Source organism: Rutilus rutilus (assembly GCF_951802725.1).
Source record: "Rutilus rutilus genome assembly, chromosome: 17".
Classification (NCBI taxonomy): domain Eukaryota; kingdom Metazoa; phylum Chordata; class Actinopteri; order Cypriniformes; family Leuciscidae; genus Rutilus; species Rutilus rutilus.
Window position 1 is genome coordinate 12,398,000 of NC_140230.1, and position 20,711 is coordinate 12,418,710.

Sequence of the window (20,711 nt, forward strand, 5' to 3'; positions counted from 1 at the left end):
TAGTCGGTTTTTTATTATACCTTTTACAAGGTCTGAATACATTTCTAAAGCAGATACTAACAATTTACCCCAAATCGTGTAAAGCTAAAGTCTGACTAAAGGCAGAAAATTCTGGAGGACACCTATACAACAGCAGGGAATTAGCATTGGCATTAGCATTAATAGGAACTGGTCCTTACAGCAAACACACCAGAATTAGCTCACTTGAACGTGTCAATCAAAATGCAGGGTTGAGCACACACTGAATATTTGGAAACCAGATGAAAACTGAAAAATGAGACAAGCTGAGTTTCACTGGCAGCCACAGCTGAACTTAACCTCTGGCTACAACAAATCTCACAGGGAACCGAGACAATAAATCTGCTGATTTCAGTTGCACTGGCAACACACAAACATTTGTTAAACCTTACATTTTGTGCCATCCTACTGAAATATGTTATCCAAATGGGATGAGCTAACTTGGAAAAGTAGTCATAGATTGCTCAAATTGGATACATAAGAGATGATGGATTTCATTTAATCCTGTCTGAGATATATTACATGAAATATTCATTCAGTTGATTCAGTAAAATTGAACTGAATGCTGCATTTGGAATATCCTCTTTATCCCCCAGGGACATGGCTTGGCTGTGTTTGGTTGCAAATAAAACCTATTATCTAAGAAGATAAAACCTTCAATGGTCTGCCATTTGAAGCCACTTTTCACAATAACAAAATAGCATTTTTTCTTTCTACAACAAATGACGATGAAAGCAGGTGATTAACCTTCAGAAAATGTTGATCGTCAACCTCAGGAGGTAAGCCGTTTTGTTCTTTTGACTTCTATTCTCATTGATTTTGTATGAATCTTCCATTTTTCCAACTCTGTTACCAAATTTGAGCATGTCTAAGTGGTTTAAAAACTTAATTCTAGCTATTAATATTAAACATAACCAAATCAAATGTAAAAAATAAAATCAAAAATCAAAACATTAAAAAAACAGGCTAACACACCCAAATGAGAAGCAGGGTTACAAATTTGCTAATGGATCGCTAACAGAGTTGCTAACCAATTTGGAACAGCATGTATTATTATTTTTTGGACTTGCATTTCCCATGGTACCACAGTTTTTTGATTAATCAAATCAGAGTAAACATTTTTAAATAGTTTTTCACTACGAATATATAAATATCAAGACCTCTAAGGTGTTTAAAATGTGTAATTTTTTCACTGAAACCAGCGGAAACATCACATCAATGTCATGTCAGTCATTACTGATTGACTATTTAATTCTGAAATAAATATCAAGCCTTAATCCCAACCTTAACCTCAGTGTAGCATTAGTAGCACATACTGATAGATAGCATTACTGTTTTTCGCTATCAAATCCATAACATTTCTGAAGAGTCTGAACTCTTCTTGATAGCTGACTGCGTGATTGAGTTGACCAATGAAAACCGTTTTTAAGGCAAGATTTGCGCTTAACTGATTTGGGAGTGACAAGCCCCTTTCACACAGAGATTCCGGAAAATACACGGATAAAGTGACCCGGGATTTGACCCGGGTTCATTTGATTTTGGTTCATTCACACTGCCAGTGATTTTCCGGAATCAGAGAGCGCGTTCACACACAACCCGTGTATGTCCCGGAAAGACACGTGACATCGATGTGACTTGTAATGTCTCAGCAGCAGCGTATTCAGTTTGCTTATGAGCTGCGATTTCTCTCTCGAGAAACCACGCTTGTGCATTTATTTCTCTGATTCGATCATAAAATTGCGCATTTCGTACCGTTTCACAGCTGGCGAACGATCCCGGCTTCAGCGTCATCACTACGACACGGCATTATTACGGCTTTTGTTCACACAGCGCGCGTCCCGGGACTGAACACGGCAATGTTACTAGGTCCCCAACCCGGCATCGATCCCGGCATTAAACCCGGGTCGTGTTTGCGTTCACACAGAAGGCATTCCGGCAATTTGCCGGCAATTTCCCGGGTTCAATGCGCTGTGTGAAAGGGGCTTGTGTGTGTGTGTGTGTGTGTGTGTGTGTGTGGGATGGGTGTCTACATCTTATGGTATAAACAAAACAAAAAAAAAGGTTCAATGGGGATCTATATAGGTTTTAATTTCTCAATTTAAAAAAACCTTTGTGCCAAAAAGGTTCTATGTAAGAAGAAATGTCTTAAATGATTGCATAATACTTTGATGGGTTTTTAGTGATAAAGTATGTTTACAAGCTGTGTAATTCATAAAAATGATTTAAAACCAAAAAATGAAATAAACTAAATTAATTAAAACTAAATCCATAAAATTATACCATGATGGAAACCACTAAAAGGTTATATAAATTAAGTGCCTGACAGAACCCTTTCTAAGAGTGTATAATTCTCACTTTAACATGCTATCTAATGCTTAAAAAAAGAACCCTAAAGAAACGCCATAGTGTCAAATGTAAAAATAGTGTGTGAAAGTGCCACTAACAAAGTGTTTATAGTTGTTCATTTTAATTTACCTTCTGTTCCCCTGACATGATCACTAATATATTGTACTGAGCCCCAGAACAAGGCTTTCCATTGCGTGTCTCTTACACCAGCAGTAATGTGTTCATATTCACACTGACAGCATGATCAAAAGCTGGCAGCTTCAGGAGAAGCTCTCCGATTTGAGCTAGCTGACTAACAGAGATCTACATTTGGCCATAAGGCATCCAGCCCCACAGAGATGCTCCGTTCCAAAAGCCGCTCGTCAACTATCTGTCAATTAATGACAGTAAAGCAATCTTGTGGTGACTTCATTTCCTGTAGGGAAACAAAGCATTGAACTAAATAAAAATTTGCTAAAGTTTTTTTCTGAAAATTCTTTCTGAAAATTGGTCCCATTCACCTTACTGTAACCTCCACTTTTTTTTGGGCAGGGATGATTTGATATTATTTTTTACTTGTAGTAACATTATGCAACAAACCTTGTTGATTCCTTTAAAAAAATAACTTTAGCATTCTTCACCAACTGCTCCTCAACCACCTTGGCTTTGTTTTAGGTCTCCTCTATAACTCTGCCATATATATTTTGTGTGCTTGCATAAAGACGTCCCAACGCCCAGCCTGGTGAAAAGGGACGAGTTGATTCTATAAATAAAGCATGATGGATGGACATCACGCCCCATAACCCTATGTAAAGAAGGTGACTCTGTGGAACTTTAAATTGGTTTGTGTTGTGTTTACTGGTGGGCTGTCTTCAGTGTAGGTAAATGGGAGGAAATAGTGGCCTTTCCCACTCACAAGATTTTCCAACTCATTACACTCAACAATCTCTGCATAACCTCATTAAACTCAATGGCCCTATTTGGAAGTCTGTTAGTAAGCAGATGAAACTTTTAAGGCACATAAAATGGGTTTAGTATGATCAACGGTACCCACGTCACAATGAGTGCTTTTACTTTCCGCGATCTGTGCTTCCACAACCTGTAATTAAATTACTGACCGCTTCCATATGCATCTATCCCAGGCATGCTTTTAAGACCAAAGCCAAGTCTAGCATTCCAAACAACTCTTACACACACTTCTGTACCCAGGGTTTCTGGGAAAGTTAACATATTGCGCCTCCTATGTCTAGATTGAGCTCTAAGTTTTGTTTTCATAGGCCGAGCGGTGCCCTCAAAAATCCTGACATCATTTGCAATAACATACACAAATGCGGCTAAAAGCTTCCAGCTGTTTTCTACTCTAAGCAATTCTCTCCTCTCTTTGAGCTGGAAAATAACTGTGAAGGTGCGATGCTGCTACTTTTACCACCACACCCCAACGTCTGCACTGTGGAACTCAAAAACAAGAGCTCAAATGATATCCTGACTACATTAAAACAAATATGAACATTCCACAGAAGAAAGGTTGCAGTGGTGTTCCAGGTTCAGTGCAAGTTAAAGGGATAGTTCAGCCAAAATTGGAAATTCTGTCTTAAACCATGAATTCTTTCCAAACCATAAGACAAAGGTATTTTGTAATAGTCTTTCATAGTTTTTGTCCATCCATTGAAAGTCTATGCATCAAAAAGTAATCCATATAAATTCAAATGGTTTAATCCAAGTCATCAGAGGAGACACGATCGCTTTAGACGATGAACAGATTTAATGTAGATAAACGCACATACTGTACAGGGAGCACATTCAGTATGGTAAACGACATAAGCTCAAAATGTGATTGGTTAATGATCGAGAACAATCCTCATTGGTTCTCTCACATCAAGCATTAAAGTTTTAACTTCCATTAAAATGTTGATTGCATAGACTTTCAATGGAAGGAGAAAAATATCTTCATTTGCGTTCCAAAGATGTTGAACAAAAGTGTTATGGGTTTGGAACAACTAAGCTCGGTCAACAGGATTACCACAAAATAAATACATAAGTAAAAAAAAAATGTGCGTCCCGCAAGGCACTTAAAATGGAATTTAACCGCAGAAATGTGAAGCTTGTCATTTTATAAAAGCACTTACAGGTGCATACAATTTTCTGTTAATACGCGAGTATAATTTGAGTTGTAAAGCTGTTAAAATAGTCAGTTTTAGAGTTTACTGGTCTATGTTGTCATTTCAATGAAGCCATAATATTGGGTACAACTTTACACAGAAAAGATTAGCAAGTCATTTTTTTCACAGTAAAATCACATTTTGTTTGCCTTGACTTTTGAAAATACACTCACCTAAAGGATTATTAGCAACACCTGTTCAATTTCTCATTAATGCAATTATCTAATCAACCAATCACATGGCAGTTGCTTCAATGCATTTAGGGGTGTGGTCCTGGTCAAGACAATCTCCTGAACTCCAAACTGAATGTCAGAATGGGAAAGAAAGGTGATTTAAGCAATTTTGAGCGTGGCATGGTTGTTGGTGCCAGACGGGCCGGTCTGAGTATTTCACAATCTGCTCAGTTACTGGGATTTTCACGCACAACCATTTCTAGGGTTTACAAAGAATGGTGTGAAAAGGGAAAAACATCCAGTATGCGGCAGTCCTGTGGGAGAAAATGCCTTGTTGATGCTAGAGGTCAGAGGAGAATGGGCCGACTGATTCAAGCTGATAGAAGAGCAACTTTGACTGAAATAACCACTCGTTACAACCGAGGTATGCAGCAAAGCATTTGTGAAGCCACAACACGCACAACCTTGAGGCGGATGGGCTACAACAGCAGAAGACCCCACTGGGTACCACTCATCTCCACTACAAATAGGAAAAAGAGGCTACAATTTGCACAAGCTCACCAAAATTGGACAGTTGAAGACTGGAAAAATGTTGCCTGGTCTGATGAGTCTCGATTTCTGTTGAGACATTCAGATGGTAGAGTCAGAATTTGGCGTAAACAGAATGAGAACATGGATCCATCATGCCTTGCTACCACTGTGCAGGCTGGTGGTGGTGGTGTAATGGTGTGGGGGATGTTTTCTTGGCACACTTTAGGCCCCTTAGTGCCAATTGGGCATCGTTTAAATGCCACGGCCTACCTGAGCATTGTTTCTGACCATGTCCATCCCTTTATGACCACCATGTACCCATCCTCTGATGGCTACTTCTAGCAGGATAATGCACCATGTCACAAAGCTCGAATCATTTCAGATTGGTTTCTTGAACATGACAATGAGTTCACTGTACTAAAATGGCACCCACAGTCACCAGATATCAACCCAATAGAGCATCTTTGGGATGTGGTGGAACGGGAGCTTCGTGCCCTGGATGTGCATCCCACAAATCTCCATCAACTGCAAGATGCTATCCTATCAATATGGGCCAACATTTCTAAAGAATGCTTTCAGCACCTTGTTGAATCAATGCCACGTAGAATTAAGGCAGTTCTGAAGGCGAAAGGGGGTCAAACACAGTATTAGTATGGTGTTCCTAATAATCCTTTAGGTGAGTGTGTATATATATATATTATTTTATTTTTTTATGTTATGGATTAGTCACATTTACTTCCATTATAAGTGCTTTACTGTAACACTGATTTTAAAGAAAAGGAAGTACAAGCCAATAAATTGTTTTCGTGGTAGTCAATATTATGCCACTAAAACTGATTGAGCATCGATTGAGCTTAACTTCTACTAAATCCGGAATATTCCTTTAAGAAATGTTGTGGCTGGACCTTGTTAATATAGTACATCGAGGCCAAAGAAATAGTCTTGGCAGCTTTTGATAAAGTTAAGTCTTTGAAAATCCCAGGAAAATGCCTTTATGATGTGGTCTCCAATCTGAGACCCAAGGCAATATAAAAGCAGCCTTGGGTCAATGTCTGCAAACTTTTGTTACCCGATCAAAGCAGAGAGAAAAAACTCTTGTGGAGTCATTTTTCTTTAGGACAGATGAAAAAGTATGTCTATGAGACAGTGAAAGTCAGGAATGGAGTAAGCACCACTTAAATACAACCAGGTCTTCATTTTGAGCAAACACTGACCTATTACCCTACTAACCAAACTTATCTGGGTAATTTTCTCTATAAAAAGTTCATGTCAGCATGTAATCGCTGCGAAACAGAAAAAAAAGAAGAAGAAAAAAGAAGCACAGATCCCATGAAACTGACACATAACCTCCCAAGTCTGTGACATTTCTCTTTGTGAAACATGTGCATTCAAGATGCTTGTATGATTCAGATTTAGTCAGCGCGAGTAGAAACGCTGTGGGAAAACTAAAGACCGGGGCGTTTTTCTTGCATAATGCTCATCCTAATCCAAGTTGTCATAGAAACAAGAACATACTTGTTTGATGAAATTGAAAACCAGACATTAAGTGCAGGCACACATGGGCACACACACGTACACATACAACAAAATGAGGATGCAAGATTACCTATTTCTTTTGCCTGATAAACAGCACTATATGCTTTTAATGTCAATCCAAAGTACACACAACTTTCATCACAATAATGTAAGAAAGTTTCACGAATCTGAAGTATCCTTTTTTGATGTTTAAATATTTAATTTCAGCATAAGATTATCTAATAAATGCTGCTAATTCTAATAACCACCCCACAAAGAAAGGTTTAGGAAAGGATATTTTTTCGTAAGCATTTTTGAAACCAGTTATTCAGAATTAACTTGTTTTCCAGATGAAAAGATTTTTCTCATTCTCAAGCAGATGTTAGATTTAATATGATGGAGCTCTATAACTTTACTACAATATCTGACAAATTCCAGCCTGGTGCTTTCAATTCTGAGTGCTTAGTTCTAGGGTTAGTTCACCCAAAAATTTACATTTTGTCATCATTTACTCATGAACCCTCATGTCATTTTCAAACAAGACTTTCGTTTTGAAGAAACATAAGAGATTTTGTCCGTCCATTTAAAGTCCATGCAAATAAAACGTTTAAGCTTTAAATAAAGACATTGTAAATGTAGTCCATATGAATCAAGTCTTCTGAAGAAACATGTTAGCTTTATATGATACATATATTTAATTTAGGCTTTTTCACATATAAACATGAATCAATACACATGCATAGAGTTCATAAATATGGTAAACGGAAGCTCAAAGAACAAACCTCATTGGTTCTTGCGGAATCTCAAATGTGCTTCCAATATTTGATGTACTACAGTATATGTACTGTATGTGCATTGATCAATGTTTAGATGTGAATAAAGACCTATTAAATGTGCCAATTAAATCTGTTCATTTTAAGCAATCACGTCTGTTCAGAAGACTTGGATTAAATCTCTTAATTCAAGTGGATTACTGTTACGATGCCTTTATGAATTTTGTGAAGCGTCAAAGTTTTTGCTGGAATGTATGGAAGCTTGTTTCCGCCACTGAATACAAAATAAAAAAGGTAATTGCGACTTTTTATCTCCAAAATTGTTCTCGCAATGGCGAGTTTACATCTCGCAATTCTGACTTTTTTTCTCGCAATTCTTACTTTATAACTCGAGTTTATATCTGGCCATTCTGACTTTATCTCTCCCAATTTAGCCTTTATATCCCGCAATTCTGACTTTATAACTCACAATTGCACGTTTATATCTCGCAATTCTGAGAAAGAAAGTCAGAATTGTGAGATAAAAAGTCGCAATTATCTTTTAAATTGTTTTATTTCGAGGCGGAAACATGCTTCCACAGGAATGGACTTTCAATGAAAGGACAGAAATTTCTCAGATTGAATTAAAAATATCTTCATTTGTGTTTTAGTGATGAATGAAAGTCTTTTGAGTACGGAAGGGCACGAGGGTGAGTAAATGATCATTTTCACCTAACCTTTTAACACATTCTCAAAAAAACTAAAAATATATATATTTTTACATTAGAGGAAGGATGACTGGATAGCAGCATTTCCATTACCTTGTTTGTTTTAGGAAAGAGGACCTAGGCTTAGTTTCCAAGGGGAAGTCATATGATCTGATGAATAAAAGCTATTCATGGAAAATGACATCATAACAGCATCGCACTGTTTATCACTGTTTATATGAAATTTTGAAACCAAGACTCTTCAAATTTTAGTCACGGTTGCTGGATCTTTATTCAGTTTTTTAATGTACATTTTAAGATTATTAACTGCTTATGTGTAGACATTTGTCAAATCAATAAATACATTACAAATAGGAACTCTTTCACATTATAAAAGGATAATAAGACAATTAAAAAAGAAAATTACACATGTATCAAAGTAGCAGTACATACTACATGACAGTGGAGTGATCAGGAGTGTATCTGAGGTTATGATTAAGTCAAATCATAAAAAAAAAACATCAGGCTGATAGAGAATTCTCAAGGTAGCGGTTTGATCGACCGGCTGCTGTAAGCTGATGGACAGGGGTTTGTTCAGGCGTTTATGAGAGACTCACTATCTGGGGAGCATTTCCTCTAGGTCAGCGACCACGTAGGCCACCACAGCCCAAACAGCGGAACACAGGTTCATCTCCTCTGGGTTTTGGACGCTCATTGTATCACCGTCGCTGTGGTGGAACCAGAAGTACCGCTGGTCTGCAGTGTGCAGGCTGGCGCCTGGGGAAAAAAAGACAGAATGAACAGAACAGTGAACAGAGCTGAAATGGTGTGATTCTGTGTTTCACATGTGTGAAAATTCTCCTTCTGCGTCAGAATATTAAAGAGCCTGGATACGTCTGCTCTTTAAAATAGTTCACCCATCATTTACTCGCCCACATATAACAAACCAAAAGTCCATGAAAACAGAAACTAACAACAAACAATACGTGTGACACTACACAGGGAAAATTAGCGCGGGAGCGCAATCCCATAAAAGCACCAATGGTAGTGGAAAGTTCTGCGTGTGATCTGCTGACGGGCAAATTAAAGAACACAGATGCAGCCGGATCATTTGCATAATGACCTACCAAGAGCAGCGCAAATTAGCATCTGGTTTAAGACATGCTTTTTTTGGGCGGCCAATAAACTGACTAGCGCACCTTGCATGATTCACCTAAATATTCTCCTCCCATAAATTCTGCATCTGAAAGGGAAACTCCTACATATGCATATGCAATATGTTGTATATACTGTCCACGCCATTTCAGCGCAATAATTAAATATGTTAAATAACACAAAAAATGTATTGACCAATGTCTTTGCTGTTGACCTTCAATGATCCAATTCAACCATACTAATAAGCAAAAATGACTTTGGATAAACATCACATTTGTGTTTAATTTCATTTGTAAGAGTGGTGAACTTTCTTCTGCGTCCTATTAGCTGCGCATGTACAGGCATACAATTTCATTTCCTTTAGCCTTAGGCTTATTTTTTGTTTTTGTTTTTTTGTTATTATGTCCAGCCCAAGTCAGCAAAAGCAAAGCAAAAGTAACGTAACATTACTTTCCATAAAAAGTAACTGAGTAACGCAATTAGTTACTTTTTTTAAGAGAGTAGCGCAATATTGTAACGCATTACTTTTAAAAGTACCTTTCCCCAACAATGGTAAGGTGCTAAATATTTTTGAGAAAGTACTTTGTTATATTTCTGAACACTGTCATATTTCGTTCACATATTAGATGGATGTGGTTCTCAGTTCACTGACTCAGTGGTTGCTGCAAGCAAATTGGTGGAGAAGATTATCGGTTTTGTTCTGTTTCTCACACAAAGCTATCGTATGCCTTTAGAGCATTGAGAATACAACACGAGTCACATCAACCCATTTTATGATTGATTTATGGTGCTTTTGAGTCGTATTTGAAACTTGGAAGCTCCAGACCCCATTCATAGTAAATGCATGGAAAAAAAAGACTTCAGAATTTTGCTTGTGTTTCACTGGGGAAGGAAAGTCATATGAGTTTCAAATGACAATCATTTTTGTGCTATTACAGAATGACAGAATGCATTTTCTTTCTTTCTATTTACTTTTAACTCTGAATGGGTTTTCATATTTCTAGGCATTGATCCAAGTGATGCTGATGAAAAGCTGACCAGCCAGTGACTCATTAACACAGCATCACTCATGCATAATCATTTTTAGATCAGTGTGCTTTAAAAACGCTTGCTATATCCCACTGCAGGCCTCATTCTCTTTGTTTGGAGGAGCAATAAAACATGGAGAAAAAGAATCCAGAATGCATGTGGTTGCAGTTAAAGACTGTTTGCCTGCCATCTATTTCTGTACTAATCCCATATGTGAACAGGCACCAGCCACAAGATTCTTTATTCCCCTGGAAATACAGGGACAGTTTTGTTTGACCTTAGAAGGGTGCTTGGTGAAGCATTGCTTATTCTTTGCCCTAGAATCAATAGTGTGAGGTGTATGGTGCAATGCACGCTACAGGGACAATTCTAAAGGGCAGTGAACAGAAAGAAACTGCACAGGGTTGAGGCTATGTTCCAACAAACCTCAAATGTAAACACAACTCAGGGATGTTTTTAAAAATATATTTGGTTAAATATTTAAAGGTACACAGTCATTTTTGTGTATGTTGTATTGTCTAATATGGATCTAACTGTCTGTCTGTCTGTCTGTCTGTCTGTCTGTCTGTCTGTCTATCTATCTATCTATCTTTCAAGTTTGGGTTCAGTAAGATTTTTTAAAAGTGAATACCTCTATTTAGCAAGGATGCATTAATTTGATCAGAAAGTGACAGACTTTTACGTTGTAAAAGAAAGTTCTATTTCAAATAAACGTTCTTCTGAATAAAATTGATCACCATTTCCACCGTTTTTAACTGTTTTATTAATAAGAAAGGTTTCTTGAGTAACAAATCAGCATATTTTAATGGTTTCTAAAAGATCATGAGACATTTCTGAAAATTGATCACAGGAATAAATAAAATTTGAAAATATATTAAAGTAGATTTAAAGTGTAATAATATTTCACAATTTAGCTGTGTTTTTGATCAAATAAATGCAGCATTGCTGAGACTTCTTTCAAAAACAAATCTTACTGACCCTAAACTATTGAACAGTCTTTATGCATTGATGCATTGCTTTTACATTTATTATAATTGTTTTACAGTACTTCAATCCAAATTAAGGAACTGAATTGGAATCTATGGAATTCTCAACTTAATTCTGAAAAGTGCACAAACCTGGTGGTGAAAATAATACTGCACCTTTAACGCTAAAGATAAATGCTCACAATACTTCATCGTATTTTTGGTCCATTCAACAACATCCAACAGAAAATACAAACCGTATCAAGCTCCGCTTTTGAGTTGGTTAACTGCCATGACTGTAACAGAAACCAGCTTAACTTACAAACTTTAAACTTGAGAAGAGCTGTTCTTGAAAATAGATGCCAATATTTCATGTTTGAATTTGCAGCTTTGTCAAGGGGAAGAACTACAGAGCAACCAAATGCAGCATAAAACTTGAGAGCAGCTCAATTCGCTCTGTGTTGCTTTGGCTGCTTAGACAGCTGTGCGGATGATTCATTTGTTTAACGTGTTGGCTTTAAACTTCAGTGGAATTTCACCATACATTTCTACATGCCTCCTGCTGAGTTCATTTTTCCTGCAGTGATTGTCATAGTCAATTCATCTGATAACACTGTGTGCATAAGGGGAACAACCGATCCTCTTGTGTGCCACAGTTCATTGGTGGTTAAAGCAATCAGACTGGCGACTACAGACATTAATGAGATTTATCCATTCTTATGCACAAGTAATTTAATATGATGATGAGAGAAGGCAGTATAGCTGCCATGCTTGACTTCACAAGATCTAACGTATGCTTATACAGTGAAGTCCCAGAGTCTGAGAGCATATTATTAAGCAAAAAAACAAAGAACTGTTATGACATTAAAATGAATATCTAATAATTATGTCATGACAACTCTCGGAGTGTTTGGCATGGTAATGGATATGACAATGTTAATATGTTTGGTTTTGGTTGAATAGATCTGCTCAATGGATACCGTCAACTGTCTGGTTACCAACATTCTTCAAAATATCTTCTTTTGTGTTCAGCAGAAGAACGAAACTCATACAGGTTTGAAACAACATAAGGGTGAGTAAATAATGACAATATTTTCATTTTTTGGTGAACTATCTCTTTAAGGAAAAAGTAGCCTGCTCCATCTAGAGCAGGGTTCCTCAAATCCAGTCCTGGAGGGCCACTGCCCTGCAGAGGTTAGTTCCATCCCTAATCAAACACACCTGAAACAAGCCAATGAAGGTCTTCAAAGTTACGAGAAAATTGCAAGTAAGTGAGTTTGATTGGGTTTGAGCTAAACTCTGCAGGACAGTGGCCCTCCAGGGTTGGATTTAAGGACCCCTGATCTAGAGTATCATGTGAAAAATAATAAAAAGCTGAAGCTGAAGAACAGGATGCACTTTGGAACATGCTGGATCATTAATTATTCATTTAAACTTTTTACTCAAGTTTTATGCTGAAGAAAAATGTATATAAAATTTAAATGAAAACTTTTTATTAAAGGTGCAGTGTGTAATACTGACAGCTAGCGTTTGAAATAAATGGATACTGCAGTCCAAATTCAAAATATTGGAGTGAGTTGTTTGCCCTGCCCCCTCCTCTTCAGAACTGACGCTCATGCAGATTGCCAGATTGAGGACATGAAGCAGGAGCGAATGCAACTGACAATGAAATCTGAGGAGACTTACGTTGATAAGTTGATGAGGTAATTTCTCCGCATTTTAATAGGCTCCCTTTCATAGAGATTTTTATATGGATGCCGAGGCTTTAAAGATAGGGTAGAATCTGCGATCTCTGACCCAGTTCATTTGCTTACGTCCATGGCTGCAGTACACTGTTTTCCTTTAACTGGCAACCCAGAGTGTCAAAACAATATTAAATTGGCAGTGGGCGGGATCACACAGACCAAAACAAAAACAGACATTCCAACATGGAACAGACAGTTCAAAATAGAATAACTGGCTGTAGCATTGCTTTTCGGAGAAACGAGTATGTGAACTGAACATTCCTAAATCTCTGCAAACATATTATGTTACGCCAGAAAGGTAGAGAAGTCACATCTAATGCTACAAACATATTTTACTTTTGGAAATATCAAAGATATTGTCACGGTTTGTTATTTTTATAGCAATAAAAAAAGATCAATAGTCATAAAAAGCTAGAGCTGCATGTTTTCTGAGTATGAAAATATTAAATGATACAGTACATTGCACCTCTCCAAATCTGCTCCTGAGGGTTAACTATGAGAGCTCACTGTATTTCACTTCTGCCAAGAATTCTAGGCTTTTCAGAGCTAATTTCACAGATCATTGGCTGAACTCAAACAATTAATGCAGTTCTTTCAAGTCATTAGACTGCTGACGTCCCTTGCAGTTTGTATGAGGGAGGTAGAAAAGTTGAAGATTGTAAATGAAAAGAAAAACATACAAAAAAACAATACAAACAATGTGTCAAACCATGACTGGTTTAAACCTTTTAAGTGAGTGGCTTCTTAACTTGAATACAAATTAAAAACTTGAATACAATTACAAAATGTGAACATTGTTCATAAATGATTATAATACAAGCAAATATAAAAAGGCACAAAATATTCATATATCCTATTTGCTAATCCACTGTTTCCACTCATATTTCAGATGGGAAAAAAAAAGCTGTTCAAATTTTTGGGGTCAGTAAGATATTTTAAATGCTCACCAAGACGTAATTGCACGTAATTGTTTCATTGTGAAATATTGCAATTTAAAATAACTGGTTTATATGTCATTTTTAGCAGCCATTTCTCCAGTCTTCAGTATGATCCTTCAGAAATCATTCTAATATGCTGATTTGCTACTCAAGAAATATATAAAAAGAAGGAATTTTGATGAATATTTCAACTGTTTTAGTCCATTTAATGAAAGTTAAAAGGGTCCAAAATGGCATTTTTCTAAATATCTTCCTTTGTGTTCACATAATAAAGAAATACAAAAGAAATAGAGATTTGGAATGACATAAGAATTTTCGGTAACACCTTTTTTTGATTGTCCCTATAGACATTTTGGGCCCTATCTTGCACCCAGCGCAATTTACTTTGTACACCGACGCATGTATCATTCCTATTTTGCACCCGCGCACAGCGGACTTTTCCCTCCACAGACACATGTTGGTAAACTAGGGAATGAACTTGCGCTCCTGGGGGCGGTTCAGCGCAAAGAGGAGGCGTGTTCCGGCGCAAACGTTCCCTGGTGCTATTTTGCACGTTTAGAAAACAATTCTGCCACTGACCAGGAAAAACCTAGTCTAAATGGCGCGTTGCGCATGTTATTCATGCTATTTTAAGGGCGCATAATTGGCCATAATCAATGTAGCGTGTGCACAATGCGCATACACTTTGCTTATCTCATCTACACACAGACGCAGCAGTTCTCATTTTTAGAAAACCATACATTATTACGAGGAAAAATATTAACACATGAGGGAAATCATTGTTGTGTCCATGAAGATGTGAAAAAATAGGCATAAATCTAGCTTACACATTTACCCAAATTATAATACGCCTGTTTAACCGAAGCTAATTTGGGTGGGTTTCTCCCATCCCCAATGTCACTTCTCTGTCTTTTACGGCCCTGATGAGAACGTTGGTCTCCTCGGCTTTGAACCGCTCCTGGCGTGCGCCTGGCAAATCCGCCATTATAATAGCAATCCGCCATGGAACAAGCGTGCCTGCTCTTAAAGGGAATGTGAGATGTCGCTCTGATTGGTTTAATTCACGTTATGCCAAAACCACACCTATGAATAATGAAGCTACTTCAGACCAACCCATTTTTGATTTGCGTCGGGCGCAAGAGTCATTTATCCCATCGGTATAATAGCAACAGCGCCCAAGACAAAGTTACTTGCGTTTCGCGCTTGATACTTGCGTTTCAGATCGTTAAAATAGGGCCCTTTGTTTTGTTGTTGCACCTACATGTCAGCTAACTCACATTAAAGTATTAGTAGACTGTCTGCTTAATATCTGCTAACTATTTATTTTGATTCTCCCCCAACAGACATTCAACTGACTATAAGTAACTTTGCAAGTACATACAGAAGCAACTTATTCTACTAACCCTAACCCTACCCTTAACAGTCTACTAAAACTCTAGTGAGAGTTAGTTGACCTGTAGGTTCAATGTTACTTAGTCAACAGAATGTCTAAAGAGGACCATCAAAATAAAGAGTAACTGAATTTTCATATTTTGGTAACTGTCTTTCTAGTAATGCTGTTTTACTTTGCTAATTGTAACCAATCACAAGGCAAGAAACAAGACTGAATTCTGCTCTAGATGAAACTGACCTGGAACCCCAGCCTTCATCCACATGTTAATATCTGTTCCCTCTCCGTGTTCTTCAAGCGACGTGACATTGATGGCAGCCAAAAGTTTCATCACCTCCTTCATGATTGCCCGAGCTTTGTCACTGCCAGTGAATTGCAGTCCCAGAGGGCTGAAGGTGCCCAGATCAGACTCCATAACCAGGTCAAAGTTTGAGATGTTTGCCTTAGGAAAAGTGACAACAAAGCCAGAATGTAATATACAATTTTAGGGAAAGCTAAAGCTGGAGAATATTTAAAAAAATATTATTTAAAATAATATCATATTGTACAATATGTATTATATTATGTTTTATAATCAACCCAATATAAAGTAGCACAGAATGATTTTTGTTAATCTGGTTTCTTGTATCTGCCACAATTTTTTTTCTACTAAAAGGATGAAGGTTTGTTTCATTCTCAGCAGTGAATTGCCAGTCCACGTCATAGAAAGCTCTACCAAATATCTACATAATTGGATGCAATACAGTAAAAAGTTGGGTCAGAAGCCAAAACACAGCATTTGAATCCTGCTTGGGCTGAAACCACCGCTCTATGATCAGAGTCCAACCTCATAAAGTAAAAACGAAATCCCATGGCAGTGCGCAGATACAATAGAGTTTTATGTCCAGATGCTGGCTAAATTGTTCCATATCATTAAGTATCACTTTAACAACACACAGACCTGACAAATATGGTTTATTGCACTGTTGCTCCAAAACCAGAAGAGTCCAAGTAAAACATTATTGACAGAAATTTCAGCCAATTTGCTCCTCCAGCTAAAATTAGGATCAATTCTGAGAGTACTTTCAGCATTAAAACAGACACCACACAGACCTGGTAAAAACCTTTTTGTCAGATGCCATAATCCAACACAGTAAAATAGGCTATTTAAATAATTATAAACAGAACTAATTGTGACGGTACTGTGTACTTTCAGGATAAGAGATACTGATGGAAGATTTCAAAAGTGCTCTCAAGGACAAAAGAGTACTCACATAATGAACAGAGAAAAATGTCCTACATTAAATTTCTTAAAAGTTCTGTGCTTAACTGATACAGTCGTGATCAGAATTATTGGCACCCATGGTAAATACGATCAAAGAAGGCTGTGAAAATAAATCTGCACTGTTTATCCTTTTGATATATATATTTTTTTTAAATCACATAAAACCTAACCTTTCATTTAAGTAAAAACTAATTAAAAATAAATGGTTTTCTTTAATACACATTGCCCACAATTATTGGTACCACTAAAATTTCTATGAGAGAAATATATCTGAAGTATATTCCCCTTCATATTTACAATATTTAGTACAACAGGGTGACTAGGAACACAAACATAAAACATAAAGTAACATAAAGTTAACCAGCCATGACTTCCTGTTTCATATGAGTATAAATATGAGGAAACACAAAGGCCATCATCCATCACAATAGGTAAAACAAAAGAATATAGTTCTGATGTGCTGAAAGTGGCAAGAAAATAGCTTAAGCATTGAAAATTCCCATTTCCACCATCCGGGCTATAATTAAGAAGTTCCAATCAACAGAAAATGTTATGAATCTGCATGGAAGAGGACACATGTTTGAGTGGCCAAAGACTCTCCAAGGATCATAGCTGGAGAATTGCAGAAAATAGTCTTGGGGTCAGAAAGCCTCAAAACAGCAAATAAAAAATAACAGCACCTGTTACACACCACACACCACAAGTTGTTCGGGAGAATTTCAAGAAAAATCCTCTGCTCTCATCTAAAAACAAACTTTAGCATATTCAGTTTTCAGACACTACTTGAACTTCAAACAGGACTGGGTTCTATGGTCAGATAAAACAAAAACAAAAAAGAGCTTTTTGGCAGCAAACACTCAAGTTGGGTTTGGTGCACACAGGGATAAAAAAAGTACCCCCCATGTATATGATTAAATATACTGCTGGATTTTTTATGTTGTGGGCCTATTTTTCTGCTGGAGGCCCTGAACTTCTAGTTCAGATATGTGGCATCATGGATTCTATCAAATACCAACAGATGAAAAATCAAAACCTGACTGTTTCTATTAGAAATCTTCAAATGGGCCATGGTTGGACAATAAGCCAAAACAAATATCAAAATCCATACAAAAATGGGTCACTGAGCACAAAATTGAGGTTCTGCCCAAGCGGCAACCTCCCTGTCTCTCTCTTGAAACCAACACGGAAGTGAATTCAACGGCAATTCATCGACTGGCCGCTTGAGGCTGGATGCAGAAGTGAGTCAAATCTGTATCTCCCCCATGTTAAAATGCCCAACTTTACAGCAGAAAAAAACATGTTTACAGCCTGGTGCAAAAAGTGGCTTTGGTCTATATAGCTTATTTTTCCCTTCATGACAACTGTGAGGGGGGTGAATTTTCTTTTATAACTCATCCGTTTAAATTATATTAAGCCTTAAAATTTCTGCATAATTAAGGGTGTCCACTTTAGAGTGACGGGTGGATTCCCGCTGCTGTGGTCATTAGTCATCATTAGCCGTTTGTCTGCTGTCTTTTAGCCGTCACGTTACATTGTCTGACTGTAAAAATAAATAAATTCGGGAGTGACGCGCTGCCAAGATGGCGACGGTCGGCCACGCCCACTTTAGGCTTCAAAAACGGTCTTCAGAAACCTACGGGTGACGTCACGGACACTACGTCCATATGTTTTTACAGTCTATGGTTCTGCCATGGCCATTCCAGTCCCCTGACCAGAATCCTATAGAAAACTAAAGAGGAGAGTATATCAGCATGGTTTTGGGAATCTGAAGGATCTGGAGAGATTCTGCATGGAGGAATAGTCTCTGATCTCTTGTCAGGTGTTCTCCAAACTCATCAGGCATTAAAGGAGAAGACTCAGAGCTGTCACCTTGGTAAAATGAGGTTGCAAAAAGTATTGAATAAAAGGGAGTCATTAATTGTGGCCAATGTGTATTAGAGAAAGACATTTATTTCATAATGATTTTGCCCCATTTATTTTCCCCCATTTAAAATTGTTTTACATCAATAAAATGTTAGATTTTTGTGAATATTTTGAAAGAAGGTCAAAAGGATTAACAATGCAGATTTATTTTAACAGGCTTCTTTGTTCATATTTTCCAAATGTGCCAATATTTCTGACCAGGACTATAAACCTACATTTAAAACTGTTTTTCAAAATACATAGAACATGCCATATTGTTAGTATAGACAACTCAGGTGATCTGTATCACATTCTAGAACAAGGTCACTTCATGATGCTTTAATAACTAATATTTTGGTAAATATAGATATGGGATTTACTAATTACATTCACCAGATATTACATATACCGTATAAGAGTGAATTACATAAGAGTGCCAACAATAAATAAGAAGAGAAAATTCTTAGAAATCTTAGAAAATAACTGTATTCTTTGTATTCATGTTGGTTTCATATGGTTTTGAAAGTTTTGAGAGAAAAGTTTCAATTTAATCAAACTAATAATGTAACCATTAAGTATAAAGTAACTACATATTAATGCTTATTATTATTATTATTATTTTTACTACAAATCATGAACTTATTAATGCATGAACATCATTAGATTTGGGGGATTTGCACCTCATGGCATTTTATAGCCTGAACTTCTCCGCAAATTATTTGATATTTTGAAAGACTTTAAGACCTTGACACAGTGTCACAAGTGTTTCTCTGTATGACATAAGTTCCTGTTTTTTTTTTTCTGTTTTTTTTTCTGGCTTTATTTCTTCATTATTTTATCAGGACAGTTGTGTCACCCAGACATTTTTTACATAAATGTCAGAATATATGTATGAATTGCATTTTGAATGTCGAATGTCTTTTTGAATATATTAATGAGATGAGCAAATAAAATTAGTGTCACGTCACTGACACACATATTAAATTGGTAATTAGTGAATATTTTTCAAACAACTACACTGACAAGAAATGTATTTTAACTACCTACAGCTCTTGGTAAGATAACTAACTATATAATCCATCTGAAACTGAACATTATCACAAACTCGGCCATAAAAAAGGAAAATAAACTGTCAGGATTAAATCTATATTAATGCATCACAGCAATGCAATGCATCATAATCAATGCAAACATGGGAAAATCATCTATTTATTAATATTAAATATCCATAATATTTTCACGTTACTAAATTAGCAGTTCCCCTTCGTCAGTCACTCTCTACGTATGCCAGAGGTGATATGGGGATCTCGCTTGAGAGACCAATCCACTTCGAGTGTAAACTAAATGAGCCAATGCACATTGGCATGCGATGATTTGCAACAGCAGCACTGCCTCGCAGCACTAGCATATAATGACCAGCAGGTGCGTCGCATCTTTGTCTTTCGCTTCGGAGCCAGACGGTGAATGCTGTTCCTGCTCTGCAGTCTAATCTGAGAGTGTTTTAACTTAAAAAAACAAGTCTGCTTCTTCAGGAGACTCTTCAAACTGGTGTTGGTGTTACAGCGCTGGCCGCGATCTCACAGAGAGCCGGCAAAACAGCTGTTTTCACAGCTCAGAATGTTGCGCCTTCAATGAGAATGTGAGTGCTCACATCAGGCTTACACTATCGTCCTGTTTGTGTAGCCACGGCCATCCCTGGGTGCTTCAGCACCAGAGAGAGCCATTTCCTGAAAGAGCACACATGGTTTGACACTGCGTCTTTTTCAAGATGTCATTCAAACCATGTTTTTCTGGATGTGGTCGTTTCCTGTCCTCATTTGACGGCCACGATCACTGTTTCACATGCCTGGGCTTGAGCATGTTGAGACTGCAATCGTGGGTGGTTCATGTTCTCACATGAGAGCATGACCATGTCGGCACGTTGTTCGTCTCCCCTTTCCCGTAAAGGCTTGAGCCGCTCAGCGTGGCGTGTGCCGTCGAGCTGCCGGCTGACAGGTTGTCACAGCAACCCATCGCGCGTCATCCGGCGCTCTAGATGCGTGGTCTAGACTCAAGTGCCTCAAACGAGGTGGAGTCCCTTTGCCTATTTGCCCTTTGTCACCAGAAAAGGGCTACTTTGGCTAATAGCACTGGTGATCTGAGG

The 20,711-nt window shown here is 37.4% G+C and overlaps 1 protein-coding gene across 2 annotated transcripts in view; it reads right to left on the reverse strand.

The window, feature by feature from the left end:
* Positions 1-8,447: 8,447 nt before the first annotated feature.
* The window catches only part of LOC311306739 (carboxypeptidase Q-like), a 59,154-nt gene continuing 46,890 nt past the window's right edge, over positions 8,448-20,711 (reverse strand). For both annotated transcript variants that reach the window (XM_084435291.1, XM_084435290.1), the window contains exons 7-8: positions 15,643-15,844; positions 8,448-8,957 (exon numbers count right to left, since the gene is read on the reverse strand). In XM_084435291.1, the coding sequence (XP_084291417.1) occupies positions 8,797-8,957; positions 15,643-15,844 (363 nt within the window). In that variant the 3' untranslated portion in view covers positions 8,448-8,796. The remainder of the gene's footprint in view (positions 8,958-15,642; positions 15,845-20,711) is intronic.